Below are 20,949 nucleotides of genomic sequence, written 5' to 3' on the forward strand. Positions count from 1 at the left end.
TGTGTTGATTTTCACCATAGCTTCACTGAACCGCGTCCGTTCCCGTTAGGGCTCTTAGTCAAATAATTTGCGCATATTTGGAGAAATGTTTGCTTTATTCTAACATATTTGCAAAATCATTTATCATACAGAATTCAGAATTACCATTATGCAATTTTGAAGAGCTGAAAGGGCATCAAGCGCGAGCTCTGACGCCCTGACGCGACGCGAGCTCCCTATTCCTGATTTTAGTTAGCTCCGCGGGCCGCGCTCTCGATCATTTTGACTAATAACCAGGTGCGACTTGCCGGGGGGGGATGGGGGGGATTTCCCCCCTTCTGGTCTATGCATCCCTGCCTCTGCTGAATAACTTTTTATCCCCGTGGGGATAAAACAGCATGCAAACCCCGCTGAACGTCCAGATCTGAATCAAATGATTCGCGATACGCGACCGAAATTGAAGCGCATCGAACAGTGAATCATTTTGCGATGCAATGGTTTAACTGATTCGGAGTTTCAAAAAGCTCTCGTTGTGGTTCTTTGCTCGCTTCCCCCCTCTCGTGTAATTTGTTGTTTTGAATAACCGTGGACAAAATCATTACAATTAATAGGCCCTAACGTAGGCTTACAATGTTTTTAATAAACTGTTTATTTCACAAATCGCACCCTGCTAATAACCCCTATGGTAATAACGTAAATTGTCAATAATCTCACATTGTTTTACGTTTTTTTTTTTTTTTTTTTCCACTTTTCTGGATGACGCTGTCACTGTATACTTCCTAGTTTGTATCGCCGTGATAAACAGTCTAAAAAAAAAAAAAAAACACTATTACAATATGTGTTGTGTGTGATTTTAATGGCAATTCTGGGTTGCAAATAACATGCTAAAATAGAATAACACACAACCACACCCACGCATACAATTCTATATATATGTATATATATATATATAATATATATATATATATCTATATATATATTATATCTATGTATATGGTAATATATATATATATATATTACATTTATTTTTCCATTGCTTTTTGTTCATTTTGTTGCTGTTTAAATGTTGCTTTAAAAGTTTTAACTAGAATTTTAACAGAATGCTGCTGATGGATGCTCCCAGGCACTTTTTTATTTTTGTTTGTTTATTATTAATACTTAATGTTAAGTTATTATGAACAGTTCTCCAGAGTAAAGAATGTTTAAAATAATTTAAAGAGAGTCTTTGTCAAGAGGCCCTTTTTTATTCTTTAATTTTGACATTAATTTTTCATTTTGGTCCCCTAGACACATATCGGTTCAAAATATCGGTTATCGGTCTCCTTGATCTGTAATAATCGGTATCGGCATCGGCCCTGAAAAATGCATATCGGTCGATCCCTAATTCTAAGGCAGGGTTCGTCAAATCATGCCCTTGAGGGCCGCTGCCCTGCAGACCCTTATCAAACAAGCTAATGTCAAGCTAAGCTCACTAGGAAATCACAAGAAGGTGACCTTCGTCCGGGTTTGAGCTAAACTCTGCAGGATTGGATTAGAGGAAACCTGTTCTAAGGCATTGCTGTGCAGTTGCTAGTGAGTGCTGGGTGGTTGCTGGAGCACTGCTAGATGGTTGCTATGGTTTTAGGGGTCTTTGCTTAGGTGTTTTTTAGATGGTTCAAGATCAGGGTTGTACGTAATCCTGCTTCTGGATGTCCATTGTCCTACCAGAAGTTCAGCGCCAACATCCCAATAAAACAAACCTAAACCAGCTAATCAAGATCTTACTAATGCTGCATGTTCCGCCCATGTCAATAATTCCCATAATTCCAACATGACAACAACGTACATTTTAACTCACAGCTTTCCATGTCCTCACGACACTGAAGTTATGACCCAAGTAGTTTGCTAAATGAACCTAGTCGCAGTCAGGTGGTACAGCTGGTTCCCTGGTCCAAGTCATAACGCTGCGAACATTCCGAGTTTACAAGTTATAATTTGCCAGTTCTGGTAGCTTGGTGAGTGCATTGTCGTTTAATGGTGTTGCCCATAGAAACACCTAATTTGCGTCACAGAGTAGAACATGGAATTGTTGTTGTCATCTCGGATTTTATGGTAAGTAGCTACCATGGTGTGAACACAGCTTAAGTGTTATCAGAAACTTGCGGAGTCAAGTCGGTAAGCTAAACTCTGTCAGGACAGTGGCCCTACAGGATCAGAGTGGCACACCCCTGTTTCAAGATGGCGTAAGATTAATTGGTTGTCCAATCTCTGGTCCTGGAGGGCCCACTGTCCTGCGGAGTGTATCTCCCAAACGGCTCCACAACACCTGCCTGGAGTGTTTCTTGTAACGTCCGGAGAACCTTTGATTAGCTGATTCAGTTGTGTTTGTATTAGGGTTGGAGCTAATACTCTGCCAGGACAGTGACCCGCTAGGAACTGAATTTGACACCCATGCTTTAGATGGTCCAATTCCCTAATCCTTGAAACGTGCATTAGTAATGATGATACTTGCTCAGGAAAGCTTTCAATGAAAAGTAGTAACAGACCTAATGTTGTTTCAGAAATCAAGTGATGGGGAGACTTTGAGCTGGGTTTTAATTAGCACTTATGGTCTTATGAAGGGAGTTCACACTTGCCTGTGGTCTCCATTTATGAAAGAAGAACAACATCATTAAAGCACAGACAATATGAATCATTCCTCTTTCTGACATGTCACAAAAAAAACAAAAAGCGCAACGGAAAGATAAAGACATAAAGAGAGAGAGAACAAGGATAAGGAGGACAAGAAAAGCACAAATATTGAAGGAGTGTCCTGAATCCTGAAATATATCTAGAGGGTTACATTATAGCGCAAACCCCCCCCCTCATATATTCTATTTATTGTCTCTGTGCCTCTTTCCATTCGTTTGTGGGGTCTCAGTCCCCTTGTTGTCCAGGGCGACGTGCCATGTCCATCCTCATCACGGTGCTTTGGTTTCGCTATCGTCTCGGAGGCACGGCCCACACTACCTTTTGACCCTCTCTCATGTCTGCCACAGATTTACAGGCCCAGTATGACAGGCTTTCAAGCGGTGGACAAAACCGATCCATACAGAGACAACAACACACACACAAGAAACACACATCCTTCCTACCGACATACCCACTCTACAGACATACAAAACATGCTGAAGACTAGAGACACACCAAATTCCTCACTCACATTTGGGGCCAAGGAGGATACAGAACGACTCATATCGGTTTTAAATGATACCCCCTTACATGCCTAAATATACAGACAACAAACACATTTATACTGACACAAAAATAAGAAATAGTTCCACACACACACCACCACATTCACAAATGGATAATGCGCACAGGCCAAATTTTCTAACATCTTGTTTGCAAAAGAAAAATACAGCTAATTTAAAAATATTAATAAATACTATGATATATATAGAAATAACACTAATGCCAATAATAAGTTCCCATGTTTATGGTCAATAAATGATAAATGGCTTCTATAATTGTAAGTGCTGGGCAACGATTAAAATTTTAATCGTGATTAATCGCAAGATTGTCTGTGATTAATCACACTTATGTGCAAATTATGCACAAAATTCAATAATGAATTCAAAAGTAGTGTATTGCGCACTATACTATTGGGCACACAAAACTTTTTCATTTAAAAGTAGTGCAATATGAACAAAAGCGCAATCCACATTTTGTTTGTCTAACACATTAAACAAAAAACACCAACAAAGAAGGTGCTGTTTTTACATGCATCCATTCCTTTTGTACCCTAGCCTAGTAGCAGTTAAAATTATTATCCTTGTAAATCTCAGCTTAAACATTAATGTATCAACATTAAATATAAAACCAACAGCTAATTTGTCACTGCCAGGGAATTAATCGTTTTTATAGAAAATATTTATAGTTTTTGTCCAGAGCCTTGCTCATAACATGATAACAGAACCTTCCGCGGTAGAGCCCGTGCACTATCGTGGAACCCAAAATAAGCCAGAGGGCGGCACGGGACAAACACTTGATTGGCGATGCTGGTTCGGGCGGGTTATAGACTTGTGGTGTGCTGGAGGCAGGAGACTAGGGTGTACTCACACTAGGCAATCTTAAGCCTTGTCCGATCGCATTTGACCCACAAAGCCTGGTTTTGCTTGACTAGTGTGATGGGGGGGCATGGCATGCCAGTGAAGTGTGGTCCAGATCATGGGTCAGGTGCGCTCATGTGGCAGTAACGCATGTAGTGTGAGGCACTCCAAACCGTGCCAGAGCGCGGAAACTTCTGATACATTCAGCATGATTGCAATGAACATTTCTGTGCGGCAAAAGTGAAGATCTCTACAAGCAATATATTGTGAAGGACCGTGTGTTTACCGTCCGGGTTTGAGCTAAACTGCAGGATTGGATGTTGCTAGTGAGTGCTGGGTGGTTGCTGGAGCACTGCTAGATGGTTGCTATGGTTTTAGGGGTCTTTGCTTAGGTGTTTTTTAGATGGTTCAAGATCAGGGTTGTCCAATCCTGCTCCTGGAGGTCCATTGTCCTACAGAGTTCAGCTCCAACCCCAATAAAACAAACCTAAACCAGCTAATCAAGATCTTACTAATGCTGCATTCACGCCATGTCATAATTCCCATAATTCCAACATGACAACATGTGACATTTTACTCATAGCTTTCCATGTCCTCGGACACTGAGTTAGCACCCAAGTAGTGCCTAAATGAACCTAGCGGCAGTCAGGTGGTACAGCTGTCACTGGTCCAAGTCGTAACTCTCAGAACATTCCGAGTTTACAAGTTGTAATTACGAGTGTGGAGGGTGAGTTAGTATTTGGTGTTGTGGTGGTTGTGAGTAATTTAGCTCAGAGTAGAATGGAATGTGTTGTCATCTCGGATTTATGGTAATTACGACATGGTGTGAACACAGCTTAAGTTTATCAGAAACTTGCAGAGGCAAGTCGGAGCTAAACTGTGCAGGAGAGTGGCCATACAGGAGCAGGATTGGACACCCCTGTTCAAGATGGCTTAGATTAAATTTGTCAATCTCTGGTCCTGTAGGGCCACTGTCCTGCAGAGTGTATCTCCAAACAGCTCCAAAACACCTGCCTGGAGGTTTCTTGTAACCCTGAGAACCTTGATTAGCTGATTCAGTTGCGTTTGATTAGGGTTGGAGCTAAACTCTGCAGGACAGTGACCCGCTAGGAACTGAATTTGACACCCATGCTTTAGATGGTCCAATTCCCTAATCCTTGAAACGTGCATTAGTAATGATGATACTTGCTCAGGAAAGCTTGCAATGAAAAGTAGTAACAGACAGAGGTTGTTTCAGAAATCAGTGATGGGAGACTTTGAGCTGGGTTTTAATTAGATTATGGTCTTATGAAGGGAGTTCACACTTGCCTGTTTCTCATTATGAAAGAAGAACAACATCATTAAAGCACAGACAATATGAATCATTCTCTTCTGACCTGTCACAGCGCAACGGAGAGATAAAGACATAAAAAGAGAGAGAACAAGATAAGAGGACAAGAAAAGCAACAAATATTGAAGGATGTCTGAATCCTGAAATATATCTAGGGTTACATATAGCGCAACCTCATATATATCTATTTATTGTCTCTGTGCCTCTTCCATTCGTTTGTGGGGCTCAGTCCCCTTGTTGTCATGGCGACGTGCCATGTCATCCTCATCAGCGGTGCTTTGGTTTCGCTATCGTCTCGGAGGCACGGCCCACACGACCTTGTGACCCCTCTCATGTCTGCCACAGATTTACAGACCCAGTATGACAGGCTGTCAAGCAGGGACACCGATCCACAGAGACAACACACACACACACGCAAACACACATCTGCCTACAGACATACACACTCTACAGACATACACATGCTGAAGACTAGAGACACACACAAATTCCTCACACACATTTGGGCCAAAGGATACAGAACGACTCATATCTGTTTTAAATATACAGCCATAAATGCCTAAATATACAGACACAAACACATTTAGACTGACACAAAATAATAATAAATATTACCACACACACACACATTCACAAATGAACATGTGCACAGGCCAAATTTATAACATCTGTTGCAAAGAAAAAAATACAGCTAATTTAAAATATTAATAAATACTATGATAGTATATAGAAATAACACTAATGCCAATAATAATTTCCATGTTATGGTCAATAAATGATAAATGGCTTCTATAATTGTAAGTGCTGGGCAACGATTAAAATTTTAATCGTGATTAATCGCAAGATTGTCTGTGATTAATCACACTTATGCAAATTATGCAAATCAATAATGTATTCAAAATATTGCGCACTATACTATTGGGCACACAAAACTTTTTCATTTAAAAGTAGTGCAATATGAACAAAAGTGCAATAACATTTTGTTTGCAAACACATTAAACAAAAAAACAACAACAAAATAAGGTGCTTTTTTACTGCATCATTCCTTTTACCTAGCCTAGTAGCAGTTAAAATATTTCTTGTAAATCTCAACTTAAAAATTAATGTAATCAAATTAAATATAAAACCAGAGCTATTTGTCACTGCCAGGGCATTAACGTTTTTATAGAAAATATTTATAGTTTGTCCAGAGCCTTGATCATAACATGATAACAGGAACCTTCCGAGTAGAGACCTGCACTATCGTGGAACCCAAAATAGCAGAGTGCAGCACGGGACAACACTTGATGGGCGAGTGCTGGTGCGGGCGGGTAGAGACTTGTGTGTGCTGGATGCAGGAGAATAAGGGTGTACTCACACTAGGCAATCTTAACCGTGTCCGAGCGCATTTGACCCGCAAAGCCTGGTTTGCTTGACTAGTGTTATTGCTCCGTGCCGTGAAGGTGGGCCAGAGCATGGTTCAGTTGGGCTCAGGCGCAGTATGCATGTAGTGTGAGCGCTCACCGTGCCAGAGCGCGGAACTTCTGATACGTGCAGCATGATTGCATGAACATTTCTGAGCGGCAAACGTGAAAGATCTCTAAAGCAATATATTGTGAGAGGACCGTGTGTTACCGTGTCCCAAATGACTCAAAATAATAAACTACAAAGATAACAAAACAATGCACTCCACTGTGCTGAGCGAGAGCGCTTCTGCTTTCACGTGCTATCTGAGACGTCCTAGCTCCCACTTACGAAGTCATGATTACAAGCTTGTTGCATTCTTTTTTTGCTAAAAATAACAGTGAACAGTGGTTTGTGAATGTTGATGCTTATCCTAAATATTTTCAACCTGCAGCCTTATCCCAAATGTTCTCATTGGTTGAGACGCGTGATGACACCCATCCCAAGTCAGTAATGATCAACATCCCACCCCTCCTGTGACCCATGGTTTGTCTGTGTGTATTCAGAGCCAGCAAGCCACAGGCTTTCAAAATAATAATAATAATAATAAAATACACTGCGTTAATGCACAATAAAGTAACTGTTGGCGTTAAATTAATTAATGCGTTAACGCAATAATAATGCGTTAACTTGCCCAGCCATAATAATTATATATTATACTAAATAAATGAAAAGTAAAACACTAAAACTAAATACAGCCATTTTAAGTGCTGCAAGTGAATTTTATCATGACAAAATTATAATACATAGAATGTAAAATCAGGATTAATTTTGGAACTGAGTTACGACTACTTTAAAAAGTGTTATTAAATTAAAAACGTTAATCTTTTTAAGATTAACTTTGCTGTCACCTACAATTGATGCTGCAAGTGAATTTATTAAGTTAATATTGTTAATCTTTTTAAGATTAACTTTGCTGTCACCTACAATTGATGCTGCAAGTGAATATCATTATACTAAATGATATATATATATATATATATATATATATATTATACTAAATGATATATAATATATATGCTATATATATATATATATAAATAAATATATATATATATATATATATATATATATATATATATATATATAATATAAATATATATAATATATATATATAATATATATTTTTTTTTTTTTTTTTAAGTCGTTAATCTTTTTAAGATTAACTTTGCTGTCACCTACAATTGATGCTGCAAGTGAATATCAACCGTTAATACTAAATATTTAAACCCATATTTTCACAATAATAGAATGTCAGTTTTTCCTGTAACTACACTGTAAGGGTAAGAGACCTTGACCTGTGTTCATAGAGTGTTGCCCACACAGTATGTGTGATTCGTGAGAAGAGGTTTTAGTTTGCTTATTAAAGCACACAAAACATAAGATGACAGTTATCTTATGGTTGGGTTTACAGTAGCTGACACATCTGTTGTTGAAGCGTGACTCCACTGTTTGATGTACAAAGATGTTGTGCCTAACCTTACTATTCAAGTTCTTCTTGTCAAAGTTGCTTTCATATTTACAGTACACCAATAAGGATGAAGTTTTTATGTGGATTAAATAAATATTTATGTCACCCACTAATTAATTTGCACTAAACTTTCTTTAAAAGCTTAAACTTAAAACTAATTAGTGTATTGAAGGTGTGGGATGCTGAAAACAGTTTAAAAAGTCTTAAACAGCTGAAATTTGTAAATACACAAAAAAATGAAAATCAGTTGACAATCACGAGCACACCTCAGTTTTTGTCCATGTACTCAACCACAATTTGTTCTTAATCTTGAATATATGTTAATTACTGTATATTTAATTGCATAACACATACCACCTGCCCAAATTGTACACAAACTGCCAAAAATAGTGCATATAAAAAAGATTTCCAAATTCCAATATTTAAACCATAATACCAGAATAATCTTAACACAATTAACAACTTCTTTAGCTCAGACAGTAGTACATGGAGCTAGCAACATCACAGTTATGGGTTTGATTCCCAGGGAATTGTAAAAACTGTAATTTTAGATAACATATTAATTAAATAAAGGCACTTGTGTATACTTAAAATACACTTCTGAAAAGTGCCAAAATGTCAAATTAGTTTTATTTTAAATTACATTTATGTAATGAATCCATTATGTATTAAAGTCTACTTTTTTCATAACAAGCAATTTTTTTTTTAAGTACGTTAAAATGTACTTCTTTTTCACAAGGGCTAATAAAATGTATACAATGAATGGATAAACGCATCTCCTGAATGAATGTACACAACTAATCAACAAACTGTTTCTACATAACCTTAACACTTTCACTCTTTTCTTATTCAAACAAAGGCACAGTAAAAACTAATATATGTCATTCCGGGATATCAAGAACAAAAGGTCATTCCATTTTTTATTTTTTTTTACTCGGTACAGTTTCTAATACATAAAAGAGTCAAAACTTTGTGCGCCCAGAGCAGTTACAATGTAAAAGTGGTGAAACTGAAGGCTTGTGTAAATGTAGCTGAAGGTAAAGGAATCTATTGGTACTCACAGATCAAACTTTAAGTTCTGTCTTTCTTCAAAGAAGTAGTCCAATATAAATTTCCGCACAAAATCCGGGTTCAAAGTGTTATCAATAACTTCCGTCCGCCCAAACTGAAAGAACAAAGGAAGGTCAGCTGAAAATATTTACATCAACATTTTCCCATTGAACTGAAATCTATAGAGGAAAACACCATAAAATGTATAACAGCGGTCTTTAGTGAACTTCTAAACTGGACTCAAAATGACTTCGAAAGAATGAATATGATTTTATTGAATTGTATAGAGGTGAATTCGATAGAATGTATATATTTGTTAATTTCTAAATCTGGAAAAGCCACGTAAAGTAGTAAAAAAATTAAAGTGCCAATTTATAATGCATGCAAATTTTACAGGTTATTCTAATCTCTAAAATATTTCATTAAAAATGCCAAATTCGTATATACAAACCTAAAGACATGACATTAATTGTGTAATTAAAATGAATGGAGCGACTGTTCCTATACATATATTCTGAACCAGTTCTAGTTCATTTCGTAAATCTAAATTTGATGAGTCCTTTTTTATGTTCTTAGTGCAAATACAAGTTCGTGTTTATTGTTTTATTTTTTATATTTTGTTATATCTTCAACATCTTTAATATGGAGGTCAAAGAGGTGCATGTCAGTGTTGAGAGGTGCGTTGAAGCCTTGATGCGATGTGAAGGGGACTTAACGTTTTAATGAGCCGACTTGAAAAGTGGGCTGGAGTTGTCTTGATATGAGCGTGGGTGGGAAAGTTATTACATTCCCTGAGTGGCTTATCATATTTCACCAGCTAGTGATTGAAGTTAATAAATACATGGCCCTCTTAATGGTGCTTTAGAGAGCCTGATATTTCCTCTGATTAGCTGGGAAGGCGAAAATATGAAGAACTGATAGACACAGAAAAACTAAGAGCGACAAAAATAATTGAGATTACTATTCTGAGAATATTCCAAGCCCATATTTACATGTATGAATATTTATGAGACCAAGGGTCTGCCAGGCCCTTCAAGGGGTCGACACGACTGGGCCAGATTGTTCCGCTTACCTCTCGCCACTCTTTGTTGCCAATGCCTTGGGTGTACAGCACACAGACTGTGGAGAGCAAAGAGAGAGAGCAATTGTGTTACACAAAGGCAAGATATATTTTTTTTTAAATGCCAGAAGACCTGTGACACTCTTAACTCAGACGCACTTTGTGTAGGGTGCAATCTTGTGGTCTACTCTACTGTGTTTGCAGAGAAACAGCTTAGATCCAGAGCAGTGGAATGTGATGAGATAAAAATCTCACTGGATGAGTTACAAAGCTGTTGTAAACCAGACAGTATCCAAACCTCTATTCATTTCTGTCACAAAACAGATATTTCTGAATGACATGAGGGTGAGTAAATGATGACAGAATTTTCATTAATGGGTAAACTATTCCTTTTAATATGGCAATATCTTAATGTGCCAACTAACCGATGATGGATGGATGGATAGATAAATAAATAAATAAATAAATGTACATACATACATGCATACACAATTTTTTTTATACCCTTATGACTTTCTGTCTTCCATTAAACATTAAAGGAGTTGTTTAGCTGAATGATCATGCTGTTATTTTCCATTCAATGAAAGTAGATGGTGACCAGGATTTGTCAAACTCCAAAAGGCACAAAACAATTGCTATAAAACAGCATAAAAATAATCTGTATGAACAGAATTGTTTCAAATCTTCAAAAACCTTAAGATTAATTTGTGTGAGGGAAAAATTAAAAGTTGCTATTCAATGAAAATATGAAAATTAGACATTCTGCTATAAACAGAAAAAATACAAAAAATCTTCATTTTAGGTGGACTTTCTCTGTAATTTTAAAGTGCCCCTATTATGCCTTTTCCAATATTGCCTTTCATGCAGTGTGTAATGTAGCTGTATGTGAAGTGCACGATAAATAAAGATATTTTTTCCCAAAATAAAGAATGGACTCTGAACAGCTGAAACGTGTCATTACTAATTCGAATCCCACTTCCGTGACGACTGCACGTCACGGGGTAACACATTTGCATAATGCACACCTATGTTCCACAAACAACTTGGCACCACCCACAAACACGGCGTTCTACTGATGACTGCTTCTCTAATCTCGGAAAGTTCAATGCGGGATTCACAAAACACTTGCTGTTGAAAGATGGATCAGTATCCTGTTTATTTGGACCAGCTGCTCCACTGAATCACAACCTGTAAGTATGATAAATCATAGATGTTTACATTTTCTATAGAGCGTTCAAAATACAGAACTACTAAAATAGGCGTATCGTTTCTGAAATGCGCTGTACGCCATAGACCAATCACAACGGACTAGGCCATCTGACCAATAAGAGCAGAGCGGGCTCACGGAAAGGAGGGGTTTAGAGAGACTGAATCTTTGAACTGCTTCAAACCAAATGTTTGAGAATTGAGAAAGCGTTTTTTGACCTTGCATGCATTTAATCCAATTGTAGGAGACTCCCTAAACAATCAGGAATCGTAAAAATGATATAATAGGGGCACTTTAAAAGTATTTGTGTACATTACTGATTTCAGTGTAAAATTGTACACTTAAATAAACGAAGACAACACAAATATGTTTAAAATTATGTACACTCACATGACATGAAAACAGATATGAGTGGACTAGAAAAAGTCATTTTATCCTACATATAGGTAGATCCCCTTATAGTGGCCACCATATTGTGATCACAGGACCAGCTCTAAATGGTGGGTAATTTTTTGTTATATATAGGTAGATCCCCTTATGGTGGCCACCATATTGTAAATAATCCATGTTGTTGTCATGGATAATAGTAGCTCTAAAAATAACCTACAGTAGCATTTGAAAATGCTTTATTGCATCCACACCTGTAGATGACACTATAAAGTAGGATGGTGCCAATATAATGTTAATATATCATGATCCTTATTCTCATGATATTGCATTGATAGTTTAGATGTTTGTTTTAACTTTTTTTTGCATTTATTCATGTGTGTGTGTTTCTTACAGTTAAAACAATTATATGGCAGTTAGTTTAATAATAGTGTGGATTTTTCATACAGGAGAACTTCTCACACAGACAAATTTGTTCTTAACCTTGTTCTTATGTTAATGAATTTGGAGTATTCTAAACCGGTTACTGCATGCTTGAGGCACAAGCACTTTGCAGCTCAAGCTTTAATGCACCCTTCCTTACTCTATTGGTGTGTGTGTGTGTGTGTGTATAGGCCTACATAATGAAATATATTTAAGATTAAAATGTTCAGTAGACAAACAACATAGTATGTAAAACATTTAATCTTAACACATTTATAATGCCTTGCAGAGTATGTTTTTTTTCATACATGTGGTTTGGTATTGTTAAATCATGATATGTTTGTAAAAAATGTGAATATGCAGATTCATTTGCACGGTTAGTAAATGTATGGTGAGACCCAATATCCTGAAGCTGTGGATAGAGAGAAATGTGTGTGTGCAATACAAAAACATAAAGCCTAAGGCGCAACTACTGAAACATGCAACAGTGTGTGGCAAAATGTTATATATATATATTATATATATAATGTACAGTGTGTGTACATTTTTCTATGTGTGTCATAAGGATAATGGTAACAGTAAGAGACTGGGCCAACAGTACTCAGCATAATTAAGATGGGGGCTAATCACAAGTGCCTGCCTGCATGAATCCAAGGACCCTGTCAGCGGCCCAGGAAGAGCTGACATCTATTTAGATCAGCTGATCAAGAACAGGACCAGTAAACAAATGGCTATAATTTGAAAATAAAAAGACACTTACAAAAACTCACGCATAGCTACTGCAATGCATGAACGCAAAACAGGTGGAAAAGTGGACAAAGAATCTGAAAGAAAAGAGAAAGCAGGCAAGAAAAAAAGTGAAGCAGGACAGTAAGACAAGAACAAGCAACAGAAGTACGGAAATCAATACAGATAATGACAATAATAGCAGAGTGATTAAAAGCAGAGTTGTTCATTGTTGCCTTTTCCTGTTCACTACTGTCACACACACACACACACACACACACACACACACACACAAGCGTGGCATAAAACAAAACATTAAAGACTTTCAGTGCGTATTGTTCTTGAAATCACAGTTCTTTCAGTGACTCAGTTCTGTCTGCCTCCTGTTTGTGAATAAACACACCTGATCAATAAATGTAGAGTGTTTTCAAAGACTTAGTGTCAGAATTGAATGCATATAGTAATAAAGTATAATAAAGTCTGTAAGAATGTAGAAAATGAGTCGATAAAGACTAAACAAGTCAATAAAGAAATGAGTAAAAAAGTGAGTAAATGATAAAGATGTTTGTGAAGGATTGAGAAAGAGTGAATAATTGAGGGAATGAATGAATGTAAGCACATCTTGAGTTACTAATGTGTGAATGAACGAGAAAGTAAATAACTAAAACTTGAAAGAGTGAAGTGAATATATGAATGAGTGAATGAATGTGTGAATGAGTAAGACATAAGTAAATACATGCATGTGAGTGATTTGGTCAATGTTGAGCAAGTGAATGAATCGAAGAGTGACTGAATGAGAGTAGAAACAAGTGAGTGAGTGAGTGAGTGAGTGAGTGAGTGAATGAGGGAGTGGGACTATAAACAAATGGATTAATGAATGAGTGTGTGAGTGAGTGAAAAGACAAAGTGAATTATAATATGTTAGTAAAAGAATATGTGATGTCAATGAAAAGTCAACGATTAAGTGATTCATTGAGTGAAAGGGTGTGAAAGTGAATAGACAGGTGAGTTTATAAGGTTGATTAAATGAGTGAGTGAGTGAGTGAGTAACAGATCAAGTAACAGAGCAAGTCAAATGAGTGACTAAATTAATGAGTTAAAGAGTGAGTGAGTGAGTGAGTGAGTGAGTGAGTGAGTGAATGAATGCAAAGGTTGAGTAATGATTAAATGAATAAGAAATAAAATTAATGAGTGAGTGAATGAATGAATGAATAAATAAATAATTGAATGAATGATTGAATAAATGAAAATGAACAAATTATGAAGTGTTAGTAAAAGAATAAAGAATATAAACGAGAAGTCAATAGTTAAGTGATTCAGTGAGTGAAAGGGTTAGACAGTGTAGGAATAGGTGAGTTTATAAGCGTGAAAAGGGTGAAAAAGAGTGAGTGAGTGAGTGTTTATGACTGGACACTAGAAAGTGAATGAATGAATGAATTATAATGTGTTAGTAAAAGAATAAGTGATGTCAATGAGATGTCAGTGACTAAGTGATTGTGAGTGAAAGGGTGAGAAAGTAAATGAATAGGTGAGTTTATGAGGAGTGAATAAATGATTAGAGGATTAATTAATTTTATGATTAGTAAGTAGATTAATGTAAGCAGAGGGGAATGAGAGCAAAAGAGTGAGCAAAAGTGAGTGAGTCAATAAAAGTATAAACAAGTAAAAGAGTGAGTGAGTGAGTCAGTGAGTGAGTGAGTGAGTGAGTGATTGAATGGGTGAAAAATTAGTCAGTAAATGAATGAGTGAATGACTGAGTGACAGTGTAATTGTGTTTATCATTGGAAGTTTGAATGAGTAAAAGCATAACTGAGTGAGTGTCTAAACAAACACATAAATGAATAAGTGATTGTGTATTCTACTTATGCAAAATATCTGAGAGTAGCTAAGCCATTGAACTCACAAAAATATAAATTATATATATGAATTCTTATAAAACACCAAAAGTAGGTTAAAGGTGGTTTATGTATTTTTTCAAAAACTCTTTAGAAAAATGAGTCGGGCCAAGTACCTAAACAAACTTGTAGTCAATCAGCAGTAAGGGGCGTGTCTACTCATGATGTGGAGGAGAGAGAGCTCAGTGCACAGGACGGACTTTAGCCGAGCCGAGTGACGACAGAAAGATAGCGATGGTAGATAAAAAACTAAAGAGGAAAATGTCTGTGGAACAAAAGAAGGCTTACGATAAGATACGAAGTAGGAGCCGTGTAAATTTCAGATCAGCTTTCCAGTGCTGGAGAGAACTCAAGGAGCAGGAAGGCATGCGATCGGACAGGTTGCTTTGTTTCTTCTCAATAGGTGAGTAACATTGGTTTTGCTTTGTTTCACAGAACTAATATATGCTTGCTTTTGCTTGAATATGCTCGTGTGTCATGTTCGCTTGTTTGTCCATCTGCAATAATATTGTCGTTCCCTGCAGCTATGATAAAGACACATTCATTTCCACACCCTATAAGCCTGGAGTGTCTAAACCTCCTCCATTGTCTGTTTCAAGCGGCAGCTTCAAAAGTGTGTCCGAAAAGTAAGATAATATGTTCAATACACCAGATAATAATACAGCAGATTCCACCATAATCGTTGCCTAATGCAGGCGTACGTATGTGTGTGGCTGAGCAATCAAAATAGGGGCGAGACCCTTTTGGGGTAGGGGGCGTGTTTGTTTTGGTGATTTGAAATATCAACATTGGCTACCAGAAATCACTTACCCCACCTTTAACAACTTAAAATATCATCTCTCAGGCGGATCTACTTGCCTGTACTTTTAAATTTAGATTACTCTGATATACAAGGCCAGATGTGTGACATTTATATTTTCTCCTCAAAAGGACTTTGTGGAGTTGGAGGCAAATATTACAATAAGCAGGCCGCCCACAGTGTGTCTATATCTGAGGCCCGTGCCACATTCAGAGCTGAAGCTTGGAGGCTTCACACAATCAGTGCGAGAAATCGCAAACAGAAAGCAATGAGTCATGTGATTGTGTAAGCTTTCAGACAGTGAAGTAAGTCCCCTCTTAACAAGGCTGAAAGCAGTTGATCGTACTGTCGTATACGAGGTCATAGTAAACCCTGGCATGAGAAATAATATTTAATATTTTCAGGGTTTGATAAGCATATTTCATGGTACAGTATGCATTTGAGCAACAAGGGAGAAGAAAGATATTCTTACTTGGATCTGATTTGGAAAATGTGTCTCTGTCAAGCAGGTTTCTGTAAAAAAGAACGAAACATAAAGAGTTATAAGTATGCATAAATACTATGTGGCAGACAAACTGAAGCTTAGAAGAGGGTTTAAAAGGTTTGTGTATATGTATTTTTTTCATAATGCCAAGATCCTCTGTGTTAGTATGTGTAATTAATGTTATATTTTAGCCAACAACCTACAGATAAAATATGTGAATAAAAATTAAAATTAAAAGCTAATGAAATTTTGAACAGCTGAAGAAAGCTACTAATACTGACATAAAAACAAACAAAACAAAAAAAAATGTATACTTCAAAACACTGCTTTACTGAGCATATGCTGAACAAGTGTCATCACAATAGCTTGTTCATGATTAAAGAAATAATAAAATAAATTAGAGCACTACAATTGCCCTTCTGTTACAGCTGACCCCAGTCTCATCTCCAGAGTTACGTTAATAGCTAATAGAAGATGTGGCTTGGCCTTCGCAAACTAATTATGACAAACTAACGAAAATTGACAGCCATTGAAAATCTAGTTAACAAGATAATGGACCACCACAATATTGCTCACAATAAAACCACCACAACTGGCCAGGGAGAGTGAAGTAGCATATGCAGAGATTAGCAAATCATAAAAAGGTCATTTACATATAAACATCTTAAAGGTACAGTATACATCTAAGTTTAATTCTAAGGGCCAGATTTAGTCCTGTTTAGTCTGGCCCTTAGAATTAAGAGCCAGATTTACTAAACAGGACAAAATAGCGTTAGAGTGCAATTACAAAACAGCGCCAATGGACATGGAAATTTATGTGGGTGATTTATTGACAATGTGCAAATTAAAGAACATAGATGCAACAATGCAATATACCAAGCAAAGCAAAAATTAGCATAGTCACCAACAACCAGAGCTGATTCTTATCAGGTGCGGGTGATCTACTTATGACACAAAAGACGGTTTGCGCTAAAGTAAATCTGGCCCTATGTGTCAGAGAGAGGATAGAAATGAGGTTTGAAAATGTTTTGGTGCACAAAACTTAGTATAAACAGTGCAGAATATAGATGCATTAAGGTAGATGGTCAAGGTAAACTTGGCAGGCGCAGCAGGGAAGATCTGAAGTTCCGCATCTGGGCTTTAGTAACTGTGCATTAGTGCAGGTTTTGAGGTAAATGATTGTGTCAGTGGTGGGTTCTGAAAGTCTGCCCTGTCCTCTCTGATAAAATCTTGAGTTTAGGGCAGAGGTTTTCCGTTCCAAGAGAATGAAGAGATTGTGCTGAGGTACTGGTAATAAAGTCTTTCTGATCTAGAGCTTATACACAGCCATTCCATTATGAGGACATTCTTAGTATATCCCTTAAGAACCAGGACAAATCCCTGTGATTGTCAGGGGCTTCCATTTAGTGTCTTATGTACTTCCACTCTCTCACCTGTTGTCTAAATATATACTTATATACATAAATATACTTATAATTAAATTTTAGAAGCCAATAAACATGCATGTGATAGCATGAAAGAAACGCTTAGCATACTTTGTGTAAAAGTTATCTTAGTCAATCTTGTCAAGGCCAAGTAAAAATAGGGAAAAAGTACTTTGCATGAAAGATTGCAAGATCAAGATTTGTTTGAAAAAGAAAAATCCTCTCTTTTCTGAGTATAGCAACAGGGGGAATTTCATAAGTACCATCTAACTATCTATCTCCTGGTTTATTTATGTTTGATTTATTCATGGATTACTTCTATTTAATTATTTAATTTTTTAATGGTTTGTAAGAGTGAGATCTTTTCAGGTTAGTTTTGTATGGTGTATTGGCATGAACTGTGGAATCAAATGCAAAATTAAAAAAATAAATAAATAAAAAAATTAAAAAAAACATCACATACTATCCGTAAAGCATTACAGACATAATATTACATGCAGACATATTATTTCTTTTATTTTGTATGCATGGTCAGCAAATTTTCTATATGCATTAAATACAGGTATCTGTAGGCCCATCTATGTTAGACAAATGTATAAAGCCAGAGCTGCACACATGGGGTAACGTCACGTTGGGTTTCTAGAGCTTGCAGGGTCCAGCGCGCTCAATAAGGGTTTCCACCTGACATGTTAATAAAATTGACACATGCTTCAAGGAGTTTTCAGTGGAAAGGATGATAAATGCATAAAAACAGCTCTTTCTCTCAGCTGTAATTTCCAGTGGGTGAATGTTCCTGGCAAGCTGACGAAGGGGAAAGACCTCAAGGATAAGACGGCAAGAGGAGACAGACGGGCAAAGAGAACGAGAAGGAAAGACAGGAAGACTGAATGACAGTAAACAGAGAGAGACAGAGACATATAATGAGAGGGAATTTCCTAATAATGTGTCTGTTAACCGCTCTGTTCATTTGCTCACACTGTCAATACACGCAATGAAAGTTTATTTATTGTGTTTCAAACTAGGTTTGAGAATGACATTTGACTTATGTTATTATTTTGTTGTAATTTCTAAATACGGCTTGCTCTAAAATGGTTGTTTAATAGTAAATGCATTAAAAGATTCACAGTTTCCTCACAAAAGCATACTGAACTCAAGGTAAGCCTCTCTTCCATGGACATCCATTTTAAAAGCCAACCTGTTCTTACTCAAAAGTCTGATAATGATAATAAAAACCATGCCTCAAAATCATGTAATCCTATCCCAGTATAAAATTCATGATAATAAATTTCCCATGCCCTTCATATCAATACATTTTTCTAAATGAATGTCATGGAATTTACAGTTTGTGTCACAATAAAGGATACTTTTGGTGCATGTAAAGACACACAAATATTGGAATTGTTTATCAAACTTCTTAGGAATGAGAAAGGATTGAAAAAATGTCTTGTTTCAACCTAGGGGGTAACCGCTATGTATACAGTGAAATAAATGGCTTTGAAACAATTTTCATCCACAAATAACAGTGCAAGTAAGTGTGCTAGCAAGATTTACAAAGATAAAGTTATAGAAATGTATACTACTTATAGTAGCATACTATGATGTTATACATAGAAAGCATGTTGAATGCAAATAAAGTGCCTACTTCAGTGTTTCCAATATGTCTTGTGAAAATAAAATGTCAAAATAAGGGTGAAATAATGTTTCATTGTCATTCGGTTTAACAGATGTATTTATTTAAAAATGAAGCGAAATACTTATTCTGACTTGTTTTTTTTTTTTATTATTATTATTAAAATATAGGCTATAAAAGAAAAAGTGATCATACTAAATTGTATTACATTTTAAATGATTAAAAACTCCTTTCTCACAAAGGTGAGTAAAGATGGTAAAAATTGGTAAAGGTTTATAATTACAATAAATTGGTATTTTGGGGGCTGTACTGCTCTCCTTCACTAAAGTCTTTTAAAATCCTTCAATGTTTCTTGATCTAAATATGTCTGACAGGATATTTGAAACTATTGTTTCTATTGTTTATTGTTTCTTTTGGCTCAAATGGATTGAGTATATAACTCCTATTGAACTGAATGTTTTATGTTATAGAACCTGTTTTATGTTACGTGTATTCAGCATCACCATATAAACTGCCGATAGATTGAGCAACACTGCTAAAGGTTTCTAACCCCGAAGTTCATGGGTGGCATCAAAAGTGCAGCGGGAACTCCAGTCAGAGTGTAAATAACAGGGCAAGAGGGAGTAGGAGGATAATAGAGCTCTCTGTGCAACCGTCATCTATTTCATCTGCTGACAGGATACAGACAGATGCAGCCCATCGGAGCTAGAGTGAGGGGTGCCAGAGTGAGAGACATCAAAGCTGGAAGTGAAAGCGCGGGTGAGATGTTGCTTGTCACATGTTAGGAATCCCTGTGTAAAAGGCACTGAGGAAAATGTGACATTCCCGGCAGTTCACACCCACCCACTCTCCCTCTCCCTCTCCCAGACAACATCCGGGCTGTCTCCCTAAATAATCGGCAAGTGTTCAGACTGTGCAGTCTGTATGTCTTCAACAAGATGAGAGATGAGATGAGAGGTTCAAGCCATTACTGTATTTCATAACAGTCAGAAATAAACAAATCATTCTCCACAAGCCTTCATTTTCCAGACCTCTGACCGAATAATTTTAAATTTCAAAAACAACTGTAGTTATAGACTATATATCAGCTCAAATATGTATCTTTAAATAATAAACCGTGGATTACTAGAAAACGCATATGTAATGGCAATAACTGGTTTTTATGATATCTATATTACACATTAGAGGTCGACCAATGTATCGGTTTTGCCGATTAATCGGCACCGATAGTTGATTGCTGGAACTATCGGCTATCGGTAAAAAATCCATGCCGACAGTTTTCCGGTTTGCATCCATTGCTGGAGCAGCTGAGAAGGGTCCGCTGTCATTGTACAATGTGAGAGCTGCTTCTAGATGCAGAAAACACTGACAGAACGTGTTGTTTATTTTAACATGCAAGGCTGCACACAGAGCGGAAAACTTCAGATGCGGATTTAAATGCAGCCGACAGAAAATCCTGCCACACCACAGAGCACCATTTGCATAGTTTTCCATTAAATTACATTATTTTTGTCCCAAATCATTGTTAATGTACATAATGACTTCACTCTAGGCTATAAAATTGTGTATTG

General features: G+C 36.7%; 1 protein-coding gene across 1 annotated transcript in view; it reads right to left on the bottom strand.

Annotated features, from left to right (window-relative positions):
• Window positions 1-20,949, bottom strand: part of LOC109055048 (copine-8) — a 100,521-nt gene that overhangs the window by 54,679 nt on the left and 24,893 nt on the right. Inside the window, exons 2-4 of the mRNA XM_042722359.1 lie at window positions 16,313-16,353; window positions 10,416-10,462; window positions 9,355-9,458 (exon numbers count right to left, since the gene is read on the bottom strand). Of these exons, the coding sequence (XP_042578293.1) occupies window positions 9,355-9,458; window positions 10,416-10,462; window positions 16,313-16,353 (192 nt within the window). The remainder of the gene's footprint in view (window positions 1-9,354; window positions 9,459-10,415; window positions 10,463-16,312; window positions 16,354-20,949) is intronic.

Source organism: Cyprinus carpio, chromosome B4, assembly GCF_018340385.1.
Source record: "Cyprinus carpio isolate SPL01 chromosome B4, ASM1834038v1, whole genome shotgun sequence".
NCBI classification, from domain to species: domain Eukaryota; kingdom Metazoa; phylum Chordata; class Actinopteri; order Cypriniformes; family Cyprinidae; genus Cyprinus; species Cyprinus carpio.